This window comes from Hyperolius riggenbachi, chromosome 9 (genome assembly GCF_040937935.1).
Source record: "Hyperolius riggenbachi isolate aHypRig1 chromosome 9, aHypRig1.pri, whole genome shotgun sequence".
Lineage (NCBI taxonomy): Eukaryota > Metazoa > Chordata > Amphibia > Anura > Hyperoliidae > Hyperolius > Hyperolius riggenbachi.
Genome location: NC_090654.1, coordinates 165091489 through 165113203, shown reverse-complemented (window position 1 = coordinate 165113203; position 21715 = coordinate 165091489). Strand labels below are relative to the sequence as shown.

Sequence of the window (21715 nt, the reverse complement as noted above, 5' to 3'; positions counted from 1 at the left end):
CACCCCTCCTACAGTGCTCGGGGCCCCCAGGGCCCTGTACGTAAGGGGCCTACCGGGCAAAATCCCGAGCTCCCGCCGGCTCAGTCCGAGCCTGTGCGAGATTGCACAGACCAAGAGGGAGCACTCCCATCCATGATTCAAGGCATAGCCCTGCCTACCTATTGTACTATGTCATCATCCTGATAATTCTGCATAACTTTGCATCATCTGCAAAGATGGTAGTGTTACTTTGTATCAAAACCTCTAGGTCATTGGTAAATAAACTGATTAGAACTGGCAATGCTAAAAGTTTCCCATTTTGAGTGTAATCCTTTTATTACTAATTTTTTTCCTAGAATTGTGGTTGGGACAGCACCCATGTACAAGAGATAGTGTGCCCAGGCAATCAACTTTCCACACCACTGGAGCCGTAAGGTACAGGAACACAGGTTTCGCAGGCACCACTGTAGTAGATTAAAGCTTCTTTATTGGTCACATCAGACAAGGCAGAGGGTACAACGACAGACCGCTGTTTCGAGCAACCTGGCTCTTTATCAAGTTGTTCAACACTGCCTTGTCTGATGTGACCAATAAAGAAGCTTTAATCTACTACAGTGGTGCCTGCGAAACCTGTGTTCCTGTAATTTTTTTTCCTTTTGTCTATTAGACAGCTTTTTTCACGTAAACACATTTTTCCCTAGCTTTGGTGCCAGGGTATTGTGGGGAACATTGTCAAAAACCTTTGCAAAGTCCAAGTATATACTACACCTATTACTTTCCCAAGTTCTAAATTTGCATTCACCCCTAAAGCTGCGTGACACTACGCGACACTAAGTGACGCTGCGTGGTCATGCGCCTGTACCCACGTTGCGATATCGCGGAAACAACTGCCTGGCCCTCAAAAAATCGTCGGTCGGCGGGCAAATCGTAACGTGGGTACTTATCTTTAGTTAATGTTGAACATGCTGGTCAAACAAGACATATCTCTAGTAAACCAAAGCTGATGATCTGATATGAGATTATTTTGCGCTATATAATTTTGTAAAGATCCCTTTAGGATACCATCAAACAGTTTACACACAACAGATGTTGAACTTACAGGTTTATAGTTTCCTGTTTCTGATTTTTTTTCCTTTCTTGAATAAGAGGAAAACATCTGCTGTATGCCAGTCTTATAGAACTGACACACTTTAACTACTTGCCGACCACATCACGCCAATGGGAGTGGATGCGGCGGCAGCCCCAGGACCGCCTAACGCAGATAGGCGTAAGGTCCTGCGGGCCTATTTTGCAGGAGATTGCACACTGATGCATGCGCATCTCCACTTGGTAGCAGTGCATACAGCGTACAGCGCTGCGATCTAAGGCAGCGCTGTACTGGGGTCAGCCGTGTGACGTGATGCACTGTTATAGGCTGAAGCCTATGACAGCCGATCGCAGTGATTAGCTGACGAGGGGAATGTAAAATAAATTTAAAAATACATATTTTTATTATGAAAATAATAAAATAAATATTTGCAAAATAAATAAATAAACATGTGGGGGTGATCAGACCCCACCAACAGAAATCTCTGTTGGTGGGGAGAAAGGGGGGGGGGGGGGGTGGGGGGTCACTTGTGTGCTTAAAGTTGCAGTGGCCAATTTATTGAGAAATGGCCTGGTCTTTAGGGGGGTTTAACACTGTGGTCCCTGCGGTACCTCCTTGGTACACTGCGCCATAAGTGCCCTATCTAACGTGCTTCAATACCTACGTTACCCCACGGCTCCTGTGGCATACTGCAGTGAACTGCATCAGGCTGGATGTCATGTAAGTCTATAGTAACGCGCATATTATAAAAAACCCGGCACAATTATCTGGGTCGCACATGTGCAGAAGTATGTTTTGGAAATAAACTTCCTCGCATGTCATTGATTATGGAACAGAAAGTGCGCGTCACTTCCTGCTTGGCCGGATGCCAGACTGGGACTACCGCAAAGTAACTTGGTATTCCCTGAAGGCCTCTCTTTTGTCCATTTTATAACAATTTTGTTGTAGCTATAACAAGTATGTGGTTTCTTCTTAGTGGTGCTGAGAAATCTCTGTGTCATGTCAGCCTAAGGTTAGCATGAGCTACTAGTAGATTTATTTATTTATTGCATTTATAAAGCGCCAACATATTACACAGCGCTGATACCATCATCATCAAAGATAAAGTAGTTTTGAGTGAGGGTTTAATATATGTGCTTATTTATTACTGTTTATACTCACACTAATTCCAATTTAAGGTCACAAAATTCCCACTGCAGATCTGTACATTTATGTGCTACAGTCCAGAGCTGATTGTATGATGTTTTAATTATTTTTTTTATACATTTAATTTTATTGATATTATATGATAAATGGAACGTGTCACAAAAGATGAAACAATTTTTGTGCAAATCAAAAGAATGTTAAATGCAGTACTCAGCATTTCTTAATGCTCCACCTACACAAAATAAATATGGTACAATACTGTAAGAAGTATGCTTTTGTAATAAACCAAAACAGTCCATTCAACTGTTGGTTTGACTTCTTATCAGTCTTGCAAACGTTTCCGAATGGAGTACCAGGGGAAAATACTACTAATCTAAGTCTAAAGGACAGCCCTATGAGGTATTAGAGGTCAACAGTTGTAAAGTGCACAACATTTAATATACAATACTCGTGAAGAGACCTCCCCACATGAGTCAGTGGGAGAGGCTCACATGCCCCACAGGTGTGCTCGGGTTCTCGCTGATCCCCTACCTCCCTAATATGTGAATCTTAAAGAGAACCTGTACTGAGTAAAAATATTTAAAATAAACACATGAGGTAACTTCAAATGAAAATTACAGAGTTACCTTGCCATCAGTTCCTCTCAGAAGCTCACCATTTTCTTCTGACAATAATCCCATCCAGTTCTGACAATATTTTGTCAGATCTGAAATATATCAGTTGCTGTCAGTAAAATATCAGTTGCTGTCAGTTATAGCTGAGAGGAAAACGGATGTACCAGGCAATGTCCATGTTTCCCTATGGCTCAAGTGGGCGATGTTACAGTTTAACTGTGTGCTGACCAGAAAGCTGTTATGGGTAATGGCTATTTTCAAAATGGAGGACGGAAAATTCCCTTGATCATAGTGAACAAATAGGACGCAGGACAGGAGAAAGACACTAAGGAGTAGACTACATGGAAGGTAAGTATGACTTGTGTATGCCTATTTTGAATTTTATTTTCAGTACAGGTTTTCTTTAAGGAGGGGTGTAGCTATCTCACACACATGTAAGGCTGAGCAGTGACAGATGCAGGTCAGTGTAACCAATGGGTGAAAGATCACTGCCATAATTGGACACAACAAGGTCCTGTACAAAGTCTACTGCTACTAAACTGAGGGAATAACACAAGAGGGTGCAAATATATACAGTGACACCAGTTCCTACATGTTTCACCCCAAAAGGCTTCGTCAGGAAAAGATAGCGTAGAGTGCTACAATATACAATAGAGACTTTAGACCACCCCCCCCCCCCCCCACCACCACCACCACCACCAACAAAATTCCTACCAACAACAGCCCAAGTCAGAGCTTCTTATCAGTCTTATCAGGTTTTTGAACAATATTAAAATACTTTTTTTAGCTGTTTCAACTTGTTTTACAACAAAAGTTGTTCAACAATTGTGCTGCATAAGAGACCGCTGTTGAGCGTGTGTATGGGGCTTTAAGTGAATATCTTGTCTAAGTACAGATATCTCTTGATGTTGTTGACCCCCTTTAAGCAGTTGGATTATACTTGGCTAACTGATATTGTAGTTTCTACAGCTGGACTCTCTGCTTCTCCTCCCCTAGTGCTCTCTATAGAACAGAACAGGTTCTTGAGCTCTGTGAGCCTCCCCCAACCTCCCAAGGTAAAAGTATTAGGTAGACGTCACCCCTTCACCATGCAGAGTAAGCGGCAGTGAAAGCATTCCCCTGTCCTGTTACTGTGCTTTCTTCAGGCAAACCTCCTGTGTCTCCTAACTGACGCCGCACCTATTTCTCACTAGCATGTACATACTGACATCCCAGGGAGCCATGGAGACAGGATTCAGATTGGAAGGAGGAGAAGCATTCCAGACGGATGAGTCCCCATCCAGCATACATTGTTGTGCTGCTGTCTCTGCAATGGCACTAGGTGTCTTCCCCTCTGATGGTGCATAGCGCACCTTCCTTGTGACACCGCTGCTCCTTTTATCTTATCTACCTAAACTTCTTTGCTGCATTTGCCACCATATAAATCACACTTTCCCTTCTATATCAAAACAGTGTTCCCCTCTTTATTTCACATATACACATACATGGGTTTTACATTTGCAGTGCTGCCCATAATGATCCATACCTCTGGCAAATTTTGACTTAAAATTACTTTTATTTAACCAGCAAGTAATTTTTTTTGACAGGAAATGACATAGTTGTCTCCAAAAAGATAATAAGATGATGTACAAGAGGCATTATTGTGGGGAAAACATTTTTTTATTTACATTTGAGCAAAAAGTGTCCAGTCCAAAATTATTAATTCCCTTCTCAATAATCAATAGAAAAACCTTTATTGGCTATTACAGCAATCAAGCGCTTCCTATAATTGCAGACCAGTTTTTTGCATGTCTCCACATGTATTTTTGCCCATTCATCTTTAGCAATGAGCTCCACATTTTTCAGTTTGGATGGTCTTCTTGCCATCACCCTGATCTTTAGCTCCCTCAGGATTCTGGCTGGGCCACTCCAAAACGTTGATGTTGTTGTCTGCTAACCATTTCTTCAACACTTTTGCTTTATGTTTTGGGTCAATGTCATGCCGAAATGTCCACTGGTGGCCAAGGCCAAGTTTTTCTGCAGACTGCCTGATGTTGTCATTGAGAATCCTCATGTATTGCTCGTTTTCATGGTGCCATTAACTGTGATTAGGTTCCCTGGTCCATTGGCTGAAAAACACCCCCAAAGCATTAGGTTCCCCCTACAAGCTTTGACAGTGGGGATGGTATTCTTTGGGTTGAAGGCTTCTCCTTTTTTACACCAAATGAGGGAAACATTATTGTGACCGAACAATTAAGTTTTTGTTTCATCTGACCATAACACAGAAGACCAGAAGTCTTCTTCTTTGTCCAGATAGCATTTGCAAAGACCAAGCAAGCTTTGTGTGCCTTATCTAGAGAATTGTCGTCCTTCTTGGTCTGTATCCATGGAACCCAGCAGTGTGCAGTGTCTGTTGGATTGTCCGCCTTGAGACATTGCCACCAGCAGAGCCCAGATTCACCAGGAAGGCCTCGGTGGTGATGCTTGGATTCTTTTTCACCTCTTTTACTATCCTCCTGGCCAGCACATGTGTCACTTTTGGCTTCCGACCACATCCTCTGAGATTTTCCACAGTGCAAAACTTCTTGTATTTTTTAATAATACTTTGCACTGCAGTCACTGGAACTTGAAAACATTTAGAAATGGCCCTGTAGCCCTTTATCTGACTTGTGAGCTGCCACAATGTGCAGCCGCAGGTCCTCAATGAGCACCCTTGTCTTAGCCATGACTGTCCACAAACCAACTGCAGAGAGCTGCTGTTTTTCATATGTTGAGTTGATTACAACAGTTGTTCCCAATTAATCAGGGTAATTATGATGGTTTAGAACAGCTTCGACTATTTGAAATGGTCTAGAACTTTGGATTTTCCCACAGAATGTGAAGGGTACGAAACATTTTCAGGGGTATGAATAATTATGGGCAGCACTGTAGGTGGTAACAAGATGTTTTGCATACATTTTTTGTTTCAATTACAGTTTCCAGAAAGTCTTATTAAGTTTTTCAAAACACAGGAAATTCATTTGTCCCCACTGTCTTCAACGTATTTTTAATTTTGCAAAATTAAAAAAGAAAAATTAAAGTTTTACTAAATATGAGTGGGGAAATTAAACACTGCACCTTGACAAAGGGGACCCTAGCTGGCCTCAAAGCATTCATTTGTGAATGGATGGAGGTGTTTGTTTGCACAGTAGCTCTGTAAACAGATAAAAAGAAATAACAACTGACTTCTTTTATCTCTTTATCCGAATGGGGTGAGTATCTGGGAGTTTCCTTATTAACCTCCCTGGCGATCTATTATATTAAAACCGTCAGGATGGCGGCGCAGCACTTTTAAAAAAAAGTATTACTTTTTTTTAAATCATGTAGCTAGCCTAGTGCTGGCTACATGATAGCCGCTGTGCAGCGGCATCCCCCCACCACTTCCGATCACCTCCAGCGATAATAGCAAACAGGAAATCCCGTTCAGAATGGGATTACCTGTGTGGCTTCCCCCATCGCCATGGCGATGATCGGGATGACGTCATCCACGTCATGCCGTCTGGGGGAGTCTCGATCCACCCCTTAGAGCAGCCTGGCCAATCACCGCCAGGCTGCGCTAAGTGGGGTGGATCGGGGGGGGGCCCTCTAACGCGGCAGGTAGCGGCGATTCGATGCGGAGAGGCAGCGATCGGCTTGTACACACAGCTAGCAAAGTGCTAGCTGCGTGTAACAAAGCAAAAAGCGTGCAAATCGGCCGACCAGGGGCTGAGAAATCCTCCGCGGCGGCTTAGCCTGAGCTCAGCTCGGGCTTACCGCTGAGCAGTTTAAAGGAGGCTATTTACTATAAACTCCTCCTGGGATAGGGTGTTTTGAAAAGGGGGCTATCCCCTACAGTTATTTGCCAACTGGCATGGTATAATTCAGGTGACAAATCTCCACACTCATGGGCTCGCCAGTACTTGGGAAATATCAGCTTGTAGGGATGATAAGGGTTTAATAAGTCTTTGAATGGGGAAGAAGGGGGGTGTCACAGCTTAAAGCAAAAAAAAAGTATTTGAAAAACATGAAAGACAAAAGTACTTTAATTTGTTTACTTGAGGCAAGCAATTCCAGCATATTAGTTTTTGCTCTAAAGCAATTTTATTCATTGTTATTTTCACTACAGTTCATCTTTTTCTGAAGTTCCTTCCTATTTCCCTGCATTCCAAGGGTTAAAAATCTAGTTATGTTATCTATGCAAATAAAGCAGTTGAATACCTAGTGGAATTCAACTTGATGTCCTGAAAAGTAAATAGAATACAAAATACTTCTACTTGGCTGAGAAAACACTGCTGATCACATTTTAAAAGTGTTTGTTTTGGAGCTGAATGAAACATTTTACACCAGAGTGACCAGACTGTCAATGATTTCTGTTTAGAATTCAGTCTTAAAGCACTCCCGCAGTGAGATGGATATGGAGGCTGACATATTTATTTCCTTTTAAACAATGACAATTGACTGGGTGTCCTGTTGACTATCTGCCTGCAATACTTTTAGCCATAAATCCTGAACAAGCATGCAGATCAGTGCTCTGGCCCTAGTCTGACCGGATAAGCTGTATGTTTTGTTTCAGGTGTGCAATTCAGAGACTACTGTAGCCAAATAGTTCAACAGCACTGCCATGCAACTGGTATTCTTTAAAATGAAACAAATATGGCCGTCACCACGTGCCTCTTGCTTCAAGTTTCTTTTTAAAAAATTGAGTCTTAATAAGAAGCTCAGTTCTTTGGTATTAATGTTCCATTTACCATTAGTAATAAACATATAATTATCTCATAAATGTATTTTCAGTTCAGGTTAACTTTAAGGTAGTTAGTGAGATATTTACAACCTTGAATGTCTAAACTGTTTATTTAATTTATTTTTTTGGGGCGGGGGAGGGGGTGCAATTCATTAGATGCGACTGGATTTCCACCTGGAGCTTTGTTGTAAATAACCACCATAATGCTGCCTTAGAGGTTTACATATAAATGTAAAATCATCTATAAACAACCACATGGCTGAAAGTATTACTTACTGCGGAAGGAAAATCACCATCACATCTGTGTGGAAGAGGAGATCTGGACAGAAGCATTATCGGCATATATAAATAATACAAATATACAATATAAAATAAAACATTCACCTGCAGAGCCACTGTGGAGTTCTTCGCAGGATATTTCCCCACCAGTCCTTGTTCTTTACGCTTCTTGAATTTCCTAAAGTAGTCCTGTATCAGGAAGGTGGCATAGAACTTCCCCACGGTTACCTCATCATCTAAATGAACAGACAAATCTTTCCCAAGTCAGCAACATTCACCATCACCCTGAATGCTAGCATCTGAAAAGAAATGTGATGGATGCAGCGGAGACTAAGCTGCGCAGCAAACGGCACACTAGACTAGCACAGGACAGCACCATGCGAGCAAGATGGAAATGGAAGAGTTGGAGGAGAAAAGGTAAGGGAGATCTATCTAGATACAGGATATCTCACACATTGCTGTATTGCTGTATACAGAGGAAGACTATAGGAAGACTATACTCTCTTGTGTCTGGCTATTTATTATAGAGTTTAGTTCCTTATGTTAGATTACCTTCCTAAAGTGTACGGCCACAAAGTTGCTTGTCGCTTTATAGCTGCCATGAGATCCTATTCCGCATTAGGATCTCATGGCGGGTCTAGTTAAAAATGGCGCCAGACATCGTTTTTATAAAAATGGCGCCTCATAGGAAATCATTGTAGAATGTTTTTTATCGTTTCTGACTGTTAAAAAATGGCACCGTTGTCCTAAACGATATTTTTCGTTTGTTTTTGCTTTTTGCATCTCACTAATGCCCTTCTCTCCCTCCCTGCAGAGTGCGAGCGGTGCGTTAGATATGAGAAGACTCACCGGGATCCGTCATGCCAGCGATGACAGCTTCTCTCCCTGCAGCGCTCCCAGCGTCATCTCCTAGGTAACAGCGTGTCTCCTCACTGTGACGCGCCTGCACGTACTGGCGGCGGCGCGTCACAGTAAGGAGACACGCTGTTACCTAGTAGATGATGCTCGGCGCGCTGCGGGGAGAGAAGCGGACATTGCAGACATGTCAAGTCCCGTTGAGTCTTCTCATACTAACGTTCCGCTCGCACTCTGAAGGGAGGGAGGCAGGCTACATGTCGCCGCTGATCTGAGGTCTCCTATTATGGTACCCAGCCTGCACTAGCCACCCAGCCTGCACCTAAAACGAAAAAAAAAAACATAAAACGATATTTTTCGTTTAGAAGACATTTTCGTTCACTGTCTGGCGCCATTATTTGGCCGGCGCCATTTTTAACGGACCCGGAGATATAAGCTAAGGAGAGGGCCTTACAGCCTTATAGCAGCAGCTGCTCCAAAATAGCACCAGTTCATTGCAATGGAAAGTTCTTAAAATTTAGATGGGCATGGTGTTAACTTCAGACAAGCCAGTGACACAACTATTCTCTAGTCTTGCTGATCTAGGATTGTACCTACATGGCACCCTTCTGGATGAATACTAAAAAAAAAATGTTAGCGACTAGCACTCAGCTCCAAACAAAATTTTTATTGTAACATTTTAATTTCGGACAAGTTTAAAAAGCATCAAAAGCTTTTTTTTTTTTTTTTTTTTTTAGAGTTTTGCTGCTTAAATTACTACTGGGGAGAATTTTCTTTAGTTTTTGTTGAAGTGACAGATGGTTATCAGGACCAAAAGTGAAGGTAAATCTTTCCAATAAGCAAAGAATGCATATGTATGAGGGTATCTGCAGTTTGTGGCAATCTGAGGCGCAGTGTGAAGTAAACCGACATTCAGTGAAGTATGAGGTAATCTGTGGTTAGGTGCAATGTGGAGTGAGCTAAGGTTCAGTGCAGTGTGAGTTAATATGAAGTAGATTACAATGTGAAGTAATCTGAGTTGAGATACACTAAGTTTGATTCAGCAAACTATCAGTAAACTGCAGTGCCCTGCACACATAATATTGGTAGGTACTGAATCTTACTGCATGTTCCGTCCAATAAACTAGCTTGAGTTTACCTCATATGAGCTAATGCATTTAAACTATGCATAGCTAGCTAGAGGTTTGGAGGCAGTCAAAATCAGCCAGAATTTCTGATTAGACCAATGCCCAGCTGCATACATTTCACATTAAATTTGTATGCAAGAATTTTTGCTATGAACAAATTCCAGCTGCAGGGTTTATGTTACACCTGCTGAGCAGTTTTCACTCGGTCCCTATGCCACAGAGGAGCTGGCTGAAAACTTTTGATGAATGACTTTTAAGACTGCATTTCCACTGTGGTTCTGTGTTCATTTCTGAAAAGGATGCGGCACCCATGCTGATGCAAATTTAAATCCGTATCTGTCTGAGGTATGGCGCAGTGTGAGGTAGTCAGAGGTATAGTGCAGAGTGAGGTAGTCTGAACTATATATGGCTTTCACCATGGTTAGCGAAAGCCACAGCAAGCAGAACAGTATGTGAAGAAAAGGCCCTCTGCGGCAGACAAGCTTATGGGCCCAGATTGTCTTGCCACTCCTGTAAACACTTCAGTTCCTATAAAACTGGTGTTCTGAAAAGTTTATAGCTAGAGGATCACTATATACTTGCACAATCGGACCCGGCCTAACAGAATGGACAAAGTGAGTAGAAATTAATACTTACCACCTACACCTTTAGCTTATGTTATAACTGACTAGGACAGTGAGGGAAGCATATGAAAGTTGGTTCAAATGATGTTACAGGACCCATACATGCAGGCAACAGCTATCGGAGATTCTGTATTCTGAAGCATGCATCTGTATCAATATTAACAAATGTAGGGGAATACAGCTGGCAAGAGGCAACACTTGTTCCATGCCACCACCCTAAAACAGAATTGCTTCAGAATATTCTGAGAGGATAGTTGAAAGGAAAAAAAGAAAGGCTGCAGAGAAAGCTGAAGCACAGTAGTTACAACAAGTACAAAGCAGTTTGGTTAGGCCATGCAAGCACATTAGAGGTTTACGACTAAAAAGACTGCATTTAGACAAAACAATGGTTTTAAATGTGCAGTATCAATGTTTATTTTTTCATTTAACCATCATCGGATCTTCTTGAGCTGGGATGTCAGCATTCTGATGTCTCTACTAGCAACCACAGTCCTGGAGGAAAGTGGCTACCCTAACCTAAAGCCATTGCTGATGCTGCTCCTTGTATCATGCTGAAGAGCAGAGTGTTCGGCATGCTCTGCTTAAGAGACTGAGAATGTCACCTTCACAACGCTCAGCCTCCATCACCACTGGCACTGGGGGTCCTCAAGTTGCTTCCAGACCTGACAACTCCTTATAGTTCCTTCAAGACTACAAAAGCAGAATAAGCTACAAATAACTACAGTATAAGCATGTCTCTATTAATATGGATGGTGAGAGAAATGGATTCTGCACCTTTAAAACACCAGACATTTATAAGATGGCAAAAATTTGGTCGACTGAAGATGGGCTGGTGACAGGGGATGTGCCAGTAAATATGACTGAGCTTTTTGTGAGCGGGTCTGCTCACTGCAAACAGAGAGGACTTCAAACAAGACAGGCTTAAATTGCATGTGGTTTTATAAATCTTAATATTTGTATTACTGACAATGCATGGAAGGAAGAAAAGCTGATAATGCAAACATTGTTTGGGCTACATTATACTGAATCTAGTTATAATAAAGTGGTGCCGACTCTGGTAACACCATGAGACTGATTCTAACTGTGGTAACATGGTAGTCATCAATAAACAAAGGCAAAGGACTGGCCCTCAATGAACCACACCCCTACAGTATTATAAATTAAACAAAGCCTTTATTAAATCCATATCAAGATTCAATTAATCTATTGATATTAATAAGCCTTGTTTATATGTGATGGTGCTTGTCCTTTGTTTTGTGGTGGTAAAAGTAACATGGTAGTCAGTCTAATAACATGGTATAGATTCTGACTCTGGTGACATGTCCCGATTCATGAATCTTGTGGCGTGTGCAGATTCTGACTCGTGTGCAGATTCTGACTCTCGCAATGTGTGTCGATTCTGATCTGGTGACGAGGTGCTTATTCTGGTTCTGAGAATGTGGTCTCCACTCTGATAACACGGTCCTGATTAATTCTTTGACATGGTAGTAAATCTATAACTCTGGCCTCATCTTAATGATTCTTACTCTGATAACACGGTACTTATTCTGACAAAAAGTGATAATTCTAGACTTAAAGGATACCCGAAGTGACATGTGACATGATGAGATAGACATGGGTATGTACAGTGCCTAGCACACAAATAACTATGCTGTGTTCCTTTTTTTCTTTCTCTGCCTGAAAGAGTTAAATATCAGGTATGTAAGCGGCTGACTCAGTCCTGACTCAGACAGGAAGTGACTACAGTGTGACCCTCACTGATAAGAAATTCCAACTATAAAACACTTTCCTAGCTGAAAATGCTACTGAGAGCAGGAAAGAGATAAAAAGGGTCAATAGTTCATACATTTTAGCTCTGGCATACTTCAATGAATGCGTCATTGAGCAAAAACAATAAAACAGTTAAAACTTAAAAATTAGCTTTAAACATAAAATAAAACCGTGGAATATCTTAAAAAGTCATTTTTTAGGAGAAGGAAGATAGATACAATTGTTTATTTCATTTGTTTATTTTCACCTCAGGTATCCTTTAATTCCAAATGATAGCAGAGCTCAGTTACAGCAAGTGCTACTGCAACTCAAAAAGTTGCTTGATTATAGATTTCGCCATTATTAAATCAATGTTATACTTATCAACAGGACAAGTGTTGCTCCAATTCTAACTCTTCTGTGCCCAGAACACAATTGTGATGCTTCTAATCCACACAAAGTACTTGCTTATAAATTTGCTTTCTTGAGAAAAATAAAAATAAATGAAGTGTCCTCTCATGGAACACTTACCTTCCTTTAAAGGGACACTGAAGCGGAATTTTTTTCTTATGATATAATGAATTGGTTGTGTAGTACAGCTAAGAAATAAAGTATTAGGAGCAAAGACATAAGTCTAATATTTGTTTCCAGTACAGGAAGAGTTAAGAAACTCCAGTTGTTATCTATGCAAATTGCCATTGAGCTTCACGACTTTGAAAGTGGCAGAAAGCTCTGACTTCTGATTAGGTTATCTCAACTGTATTGTGTTTTTCTTTTTCAGAGAACAGTTCAGGACAGGTCAAAAGTTCACTGCCTGTTCTGTAAAAACATTTAGAATGCTGAGTAATGTGTAAACTGCACATATTAGAGAATGATACAATGTTATAAAAAAAAAAAAAAAAAGCTGTATAACTGAAAATAAAAATATGAGAATATTTTTTTTGCTACCAATGTTCTAGTAATTACTCCTACTACAGTCTATTACTGGCCATAGATATTACACATTACACAACCAATTCATGATATCATAATTTTTTTTCACTCCAGTGTGTCTTTAATAAACTCTCAACACTTCAAAAAGGCAAATGCATTCTCACAAAGATCCTTTGCATGTCAACCTTATTTAGTAAGAAAAAAAGCACAGTGAACTCTGAATAACACCTGGTGCCAGTGCTAGAAACTCATCTTGGAGCCTATTCAGTCACATCAGAACAACATTTCTTGGCCTAGACTATCTATCTAGCTGTAAGGAGATTCCATTTCTGGCACTGAGAATTATTCTGGGTGCACTGCGCTCGCTTGCATGCTCTAGTTTGATATGCAAAGGATCTTTTTGAGTAAACATTAGTTTGTTTGTTTGCTTTTTGTTTTTTTTTTCAAATGTGCCATGAGAGAGTGCTTTTGGTTCTGATTTCTCAAGCAAGGAAATATATAAGGAAATACCTTGTAAGAACCAAAGGTAGCACAGTTCCATAATGGCATGGGAGGCTTAAAACTGGAAAAAATACTTGAGTGCTGTTGAAACATACTCACTAAGTATAAAATAGATTTAATATTAGACTATGACAACCTAGCAAATGTTTGGGCTCTGATGATAACATAGTACAGGCTCTGATTTTGACAATGTGATACACATTCTGGCTCTAACATGGTGCTGTTTCTAGTAACATGTTTCTGTACTTGAAAACAGTAAGATGGTACCACCGGTATTTCTGACTTTGGCAACATGGCAATGATAATATATATAATGATTATATATATATATATATATATATATATATATATATATATATATATATATATATATATAATGTAATAATAATAACAATGCTAACATTTGTAGAACGCTTTTTTCCTGTCAGACTTATAACGCTTGAGACCTGCAGCCACCAACATGGTACTGATACAGATTATGGTACCATGATGTATATTATGACTAACTTTTCACTAGTGTAACATGCCACTTGACAACAATTTCAGCACCCTGATACTGCGCTCATAGTCTAATGTTGTAAAATTACTTCTAAAATTACGTAAGAAATAGAAACATCCACATTAAAAATGCTAGATTCTAGGTGAACTGCAGTAACAGGCAGTAACCACATATATAATGTCCTTGTTCAAATGACAATTATGCTCAAGTGGGAGCGCTCTTCCTAGATGCGTGCACCATCAAGTAAAGTTCTTCAGTAAATGGTTAAGCGCTCTTCTCTGCCTGTACTTTCTTTTGCACAACAGATATATCATGAAAGAAAAGCCCCCCCTTCGGGGAAAGACTCACCAGACTTCTGGGCCTCCAAGGCCAATGCTCGCATTCGGGGTATTGGCCACCCCGCAGCCTCTCTGGCAGTCCTCTCTTGGCTATTCCCAGCCTGTGTAAGCAAAAAAGGAGTTCCACATCACGTAAAAGCGTACCAGTTTATTTAAAAATGGTTAAAAACAAATTAGTGGTGTTGAGCCACTCATTGGGTCAAAAAATTCCACCAAAGAAAAGACCACAGCCAGCCCCTTGGTTAACTAACGACCTGATTCTAGGTACAGGGGTATGCAGAGATGAGATGCACTAAGCCTGTGACAAGGCGCACGCCTCTGTCATCTAGCGTCCCTCTCCGCAATCACTTTCTGGCTAGATTTCTAAAATGTACCGAGCCTGCTGCACACAAACAGTCCCGCCGCGTCCAGCGGGCGTCGTGCGCTATGACGTCACTCCGTGGCTCCGCCCAACGTTTCGTTGCCCTAGCAACTCCTCAGGGGCTACGGAGGCACGGAGAGTGACGTCCTTTATCTTCTAATCTGCGGGCTACGCGCCTGCGTTCTACTCACGCTCCAGTCACGCCCATAGCTTGATCCTATTCTGAGCTGATTGGAGACCTAGGTCCCGCCCCCTCGCTCTGCGCAATGCTACGGCGTATCTTTGGACTACTGGAATTAATTCTCCTCCTACGTCACTGCCTCTATGCAGATACATGGCTTCATGCAGCAACCCCTGCATACCCTTTACATGATGCTATGCAGCAACCCCTGCATGCCCTCAACATAATGTCATAATCGGACATTATACCTGTTTAAACATACTCATACACTACATGCCCTTTGCACAGATCACTCTCAATGACATCAGTGTTAGACACCCCCATTATTCGTAACTTAGGTGAATCCCTTTTTCCTTCACACCCCCCCCCCCCTCCCCACGCATCCCAAGTGCAGCCCTCCCCAGCTAGCTAAAACTAACCATTAGCTATAAAACATTTTAAATCTATGTCTACATTGTGACCCACAGGAACCAACGTGTTCATTTTGTGTATCTCTGCTGTGGTGAAATCATCCTATTTTCACCTTAAGAACATTGCAAAAATCAAGCACCTCATACCCCCAGAAGATCTGCCAACCTTAGTCCACGCCTTCATCACATCCCGACTGGACTACTGCAATACTCTCTACACTGGCCTTCCAAAAAAGGTATTGTACCGCCTACAGCTGATACAGAATACTGCTGCCAGACTGCTAACCAACCAACCCCGTCACTGCCACATAACACCAGTCCTGCATTCCCTTCACTGGCTACCTATAGAATGGAGGGTCCTATTCAAGATCGGCCTACTGACATTTAAATCCCTGAATAATCTAGGCCCTGGATACATGAAAGATATGTTACAGCTGCGTAGCAATCCCCGCATTCTCAGATCCACAGGTTCTAATAATCTAGTCATACCCAGAGTACTCTTGGAAACTTTTGGTCCCAGAGCCTTCTGTCATGCTGCCCCTACGTTTTGGAACTCCTTACCTCAACAGATCAGGACAGCTCCATCCCTGGACGTGTTTAAATCCAGACTGAAAACCCACCTGTTCAGTCTGGCATTTGCAGAAATATAACTTTTGTTGTGTGAATACTTCATCCTACTAATTACTGAATCTGAGAGAGCCTAAGCGCTTTGAGTCCTATGGGAGAAAAGCGCTATAGAAATGTTATTGTATTGTATTGTATTATTGTATTGTATTATTGTATCCATTCAGTTTCTAGCTGAGATATCCTCCTCTCATGATTACACCCCCTCCAATTGGGGATTAATTTCTCAATCCCACAAATTTTTAGGGTTTTAATATCACAATTGTGTCTCTCACCCACGTGTTTAGACAAGTTATGTTTCTGAAAACCCTTAGCAGAATTACATGTGTTCACGCCACCTTTTATGTAGGGCCCTGGTGGTGCGCCCTACATATTGCTGACCACATCCACAGGTAATTAGGTAGACAGCATACTTGGTTCGGCATGTAATAAACCCTCTAATTTTATAGGTCCTTCCAGTACTGGAAGATTGCACCTTCTTGCATCTATATGTTAGTCCTTCCTCACAGGCTCTACAGCTTCTGCAGGGATAGAAACCATCCTCCTGCCAGGGGTTAGGGGGCCTACCCGGGGGGTTAACACAGCTCGGGGCCAAGTGATTCTTCAAGTTTGGGGCCTTGCGGTACAAAAATTTTGGTCTATCAGGGATCACTTTTTTCAGAGTAGGGTCCCGCTTCAGTATGCTCCAATTTTTTCTAATCACACCCTCAACTTTTCTGAACTGTTTACTGAAGTCTGTAAGAAAACCAAAGTCCATTCCATCTCTATTTCGCGGTTTAGTATTAAAAGTACTTGTCAGTTTTATTTCCGCTACCTCTCTTCTAGTTGTTTCTATTTCTGCCTTTTTATACCCCTTATCCAGAAATCACTGGGCCAGCCTAATAGATTGTTGGTGGTATTCTTGTACCGTGGAGCAGTTCCTCCGTATACGCAGGAACTGACTCCTAGGTACAGCCCTAAGCCACTGGGGATGGTGGCAGCTTCCCACTGGAATGTAGCCATTCCGATCCGCATCCTTAAAGTGAGTTCTGGTGCAGAGGTCACTACCATCTTTTGTGATCTCCAAGTCCAGAAACACCACCATATCCCGACTGCACACAGCATTCAATTCGATGTTAAGGTCATTCTGGTTAAGTATTTGCATGTAATTCATAAATTCAGATTCAGTGTCCTCCCAGAATATCAGCAGGTCATCAATATACCTGGACCATTTTACTATTTTTGACGACTCAGTTCTCTCTAGTACCTCCTCTTCCCACACGGCCATAAAAAGGTTCGCAAAACTGGGGGCATACCCTGCCCTCATCGCGTATCCTCGCTGCTGCAAGTAATATTCCCCGTAGCCCCTGAGGAGTTGCTAGAGCAACGAAACATTGGGCGGAGCCACGGAGTGACGTCATAGCGCACGACGCCCGCTGGACGCGGCGGGACTGTTTGTGTGCAGCAGGCTCGGTACATTTTAGAAAACTAGCCAGAAAGTGATTGTGGAGAGGGACGCTAGATGACAGAGGTGTGCGCCTTGTCACAGGCTTAATGCATCTCATCTCTGCATACCCCTGTACCTAGAATCAGGTCGTTTGTTAACCAAGGGGCTGGCTGTGGTCTTTTCTTTGGTGGAATTTTTTGACCCAATGAGTGGCTCAACACCACTAATTTGTTTTTAACCATTTTTAAATAAACCGGTACGCTTTTACGCGATGTGGAACTCCTTTTTTGCTTACACAGACTGGGAATAGCCAAGAGAGGACTGCCAGAGAGGCTGCAGCGTGGCCAATACCCCGAATGCGAGCATTGGCCTTGGAGGCCTAGAAGTCTGGTGAGTCTTTCCCCGAAGGGGGGGCTTTTCTTTCATGATATATCTGTTGTGCAAAAGAAAGTACAGGCAGAGTAGAGCGCTTAACCATTTACTGAAGAACTTAACATGCCACTTGACTCTGATGATTCTGGATCATGATGCTGAATATGACTGTTGATTACCTTGTGCTGATTATTGCGAGTCAGATTTTGTCTCCTGTAACAAGGCACTGTTCCAAGCTACTTTTGATCTTCTGAGTCTGAGGATTTGTCTCTTTTCAATAGCTGAACTGATTGAGCTTATGTCTTTTACATTCTAACTACCGTATGCAAAATAAAGCTACTGCTGAATCTAGTATAATGGGGTTGATCCTAGTCCTGGTAACTTGATACTGATTCAGAATTTAGCAATGTGGTACTGAGAGGAAGGCTTGGCTAACATGACATTGAAAACTTAACACTGACTCTGTCTCTATTAAAGAGAAACTCCAAGAATATAACTTTATCCCAATCAGTAGCTGATACCCCGTTTTACATGAGAAATGTATTCCGTTTCACAAACAGACCATCAGGGGGCGCTGTATGGCTGATATTGTGGTCAAACCCCTCCCACAAAGAAATTCTGAGTACGTACTCTTGGCAGTTTCCTGTCTGTGAACCCTGTTGCATTGTGGGAAATGGCTGTTTACAGCTGTTTCCAACTGCCAAAACAGCAAGCAGCAGCTACATCACTTGCCAGCAGTAAAAATGTCACCATGTGATAAATGTCAGAATATAAATCAGGGATTTAAAATATTTTACAATGGGCAAACACTGACTAAATCATTTATACATAATTATTGTAAAAATGAAGCACTTTTTTTATTACATTATTTTCACTGGAGTTCCTCTTTAACCACCTTAGCGGTATGGACGAGCTCAGCTCGTCCATTACCGCCAGAGGGTGCCGCTCAGGCCCTGCTGGGCCGATTTTGCTGAAATAAAGAGCAGCACACGCAGCCGGCACTTTGCCAGCCGTGTGTGCTGCCCGATCGCCGCCGCTCTGCGGCGATTCGCCGCGAGCAGCGGCGAAAGAGGGTCCCCCCAGCCGCCTGAGCCCTGCGCAGCCGGAACAAATAGTTCCGGCCAGCGCTAAGGGCTGGATCGGAGGCGGCTGACGTCAGGACGTCGGCTGACGTCCATGACGTCACTCCGCTCGTCGCCATGGCGACAGGAGAAGCCAAACACGGAAGGCTGCTCATTGCGGCCTTCCGTGTTACTTTTGGCCGCCGGAGGCGATCAGAAGAACGCCTCCGGAGCGCCATCTAGTGGGCTTTCATGCAGCCAACTTTCAGTTGGCTGCATGAAATAGTTTTTTTTTTATTTAAAAAAAACCCTCCCGCAGCCTCCCTGGCGATCTTAATAGAACGCCAGGGTGGTTAAAGTGATGCTGATTTAAGGTATGGCAAAAGTGTTCACATTCTTAGTGACACCAGTAATATATTCAAAGTTAACTATAAGTATGGCATAACAGCTAATCTTATATACTTAGCAACCTACAGTAAGGTCCGGTTGAAGACCCTCCCCCTCTCCCCTTCATGATCTGGAATGATTTCACAGCAACCAACAATCTACTCTGTTTCATTTAATGCTCAGGGTCAGCAAGGGAGCATATGCAACAGCTTGGGACATGACATGTTGCAGCTCAACACAACACACTGGCTGGCTGGGAGTCTGTGAGAAACGGACTGCTCACTATCAGCCAGTCGGCCGTCCTCTATTCCTCCTTAGTCAGTACAGTAGTGCCACCTCCTCCCTTCTGCTGCTGCTGCTCTCCTGCCTCCCCCCTTCTTGCTCACTGTCAGACTCCTCACACAGTACAATAAGCTGCTTTTCCCCAATGATGACCTCTTCACATGCTTGCTCTCCTCTCGCTTCTCCTCCTACTCTGACTGCATGCTGTAAGTGTAAGCACACAGTACAAACATGCTGCCCCTGTAATCTCTGCGCCTGATGCAAATATTTCATCTTGCTTCGTGAGAGAACCGGCCCTGCTACAGTCAGCACTATCCGATACATTTCAGAACAGACTGCAATCAAATTAGCTGTAGACCCCTGCCTATTCACTAATGGGAGATAGATAACAGGACATAGTCCCCAGAGGTGCCTTAAAGTCCCTTCCTCCTGCATCAGCATAAATAGTCAGATGCATCAAATGTTTATGCAATTGCCTGAAGCATGACCTAAGGCAGGGGTCTCAAACTCAATTTACCTGGGGGCCACAGGAGGCAAAGTCAGGATGAGGCTGGGCCGCATAAGGGAATCAATTAATCAACCGCTCCTGCAAATGCATTGATTTTTATTTCAAAATCAAAATTCACACTCAAGCAAACTATTTTGCCTATTTTACCTTATAGTTCGCTTCAGTGCTCCCATTACAAGTAATCCGCTGTGTCCCCGCTGCAAAATGAGGGATGCAGAGCCCCCAAATCGCCCGGGGGGGGGGGCAATCCGCCGGCATTTCCAGGAAGGGGCAGAGCTTTCAGCTCTGCCCCTCCTGATGTCAATCGCGGTGCATCGCCGCCTCTGCCTGCCACTCTCACTCTTCCTTCACAGAGAGGGACGGGCAGAGGCGGTGATGAGCCGCGATTGACGTCAGGAGGGCAGAGCTGAAGCTGAAAGCTCTGCCCCTTCCAGGAAATGCCAGCGGATTGCCCCCCGGGCGATTTGGGGGCTCTGCAGCCCTCGTTTAGCGGCGGAGATGCGGTGGATTACTTGGGAGCACTGAAGCGAACTATAAGGAAGCTTTTGCCAGCGCGGGCCACAAAATATTGTTTCGAGGGCCGCAAATGGCCCGCGGGCCGCGAGTTTGAGACCCCTGACCTAAGGCATCTTTGAAAGGTTATATTGTGCCTACGAAATCTGTCCATCTGTAATGTCTATGGCCAGTAATAGATGATGCATAACCCTCACACTATTCTCAGACTATAAAAATATTGTATTGGAAACAGAAAGACAAATGGAAGAGCTCTGAAAGGAAATTAAAGGAATGTGGTAAAACCTAAGAGACAATGGGCTTGATTCACTAAGACAAATAGCATGCCTTATAAAAGTTAGCACGCCTTATCAAAGTTAACACGCCTTATCTTAGTAGCAGAGCGAGCACTACGAACCCGCAGGGGCTCAGGGCAGGACGAGTGGAGCTCTCGTCATTGCCAATTAGCAGGCATAAATTTGCTATGCTACTCTGATAAGGCGTGCTAACTTTAATAAGGCGTGTTAACTTTGATAAGGCGTACACACGCCTGATTTCTTCAGACGACAGGTCGTCTGTCGGCAGGCTGATAAGGCTGGTTTTGAGTTATCCGCTCGGACAGATGGCCGCCCCGCGGGCAGGTCTGATGACCCGTCATTTGAAGAGATCAGACGTGTGTACGCACCTTTAGTGAATCAAGCCCATTGTGACAAAACAAGGGGTTGGAAGCCTAGAATAAATACAATGCAGTTGTCCAGAGCATCCATTCAGAATCCTTATTTACATTAAAAGCTAAAAACTGATTGCTTGGTCTGCACTGAACTGTTCCACTCTGCTCTTGTTATTTTGCATGTCAGTCACCTGATAAATAATTCTCATGCATATGTGCTCAATAAGTCTGTGTTTGACAGATGACCTCTCACTCTTGCTGTTTTCACAAGGTCCCCTGTCACTCAGTCCACTTCGATGTCAGAATACATTTTCAAGAAACACACACACATAAAGCACATATAGGACACATTAAGTCATCACAAGAATGTACAATAGTAAGAAGAAGAATACAATTAGGAAACAGAAAAAATGCATTTGCAAGAAGGTTAACACACAGGCACTGAAACACAATGTTAGCGCAATATATTGATT

At 42.7% G+C, this 21715-nt stretch overlaps 1 protein-coding gene across 12 annotated transcripts in view; it reads right to left on the bottom strand.

The window, feature by feature from the left end:
• The window catches only part of CACNA1D (calcium voltage-gated channel subunit alpha1 D), a 665324-nt gene that overhangs the window by 82708 nt on the left and 560901 nt on the right, over positions 1-21715 (bottom strand). For all 12 annotated transcript variants that reach the window (XM_068253651.1, XM_068253660.1, XM_068253661.1 and 9 more), the window contains one exon: positions 7949-8079. In XM_068253651.1, the coding sequence (XP_068109752.1) occupies positions 7949-8079 (131 nt within the window). The remainder of the gene's footprint in view (positions 1-7948; positions 8080-21715) is intronic.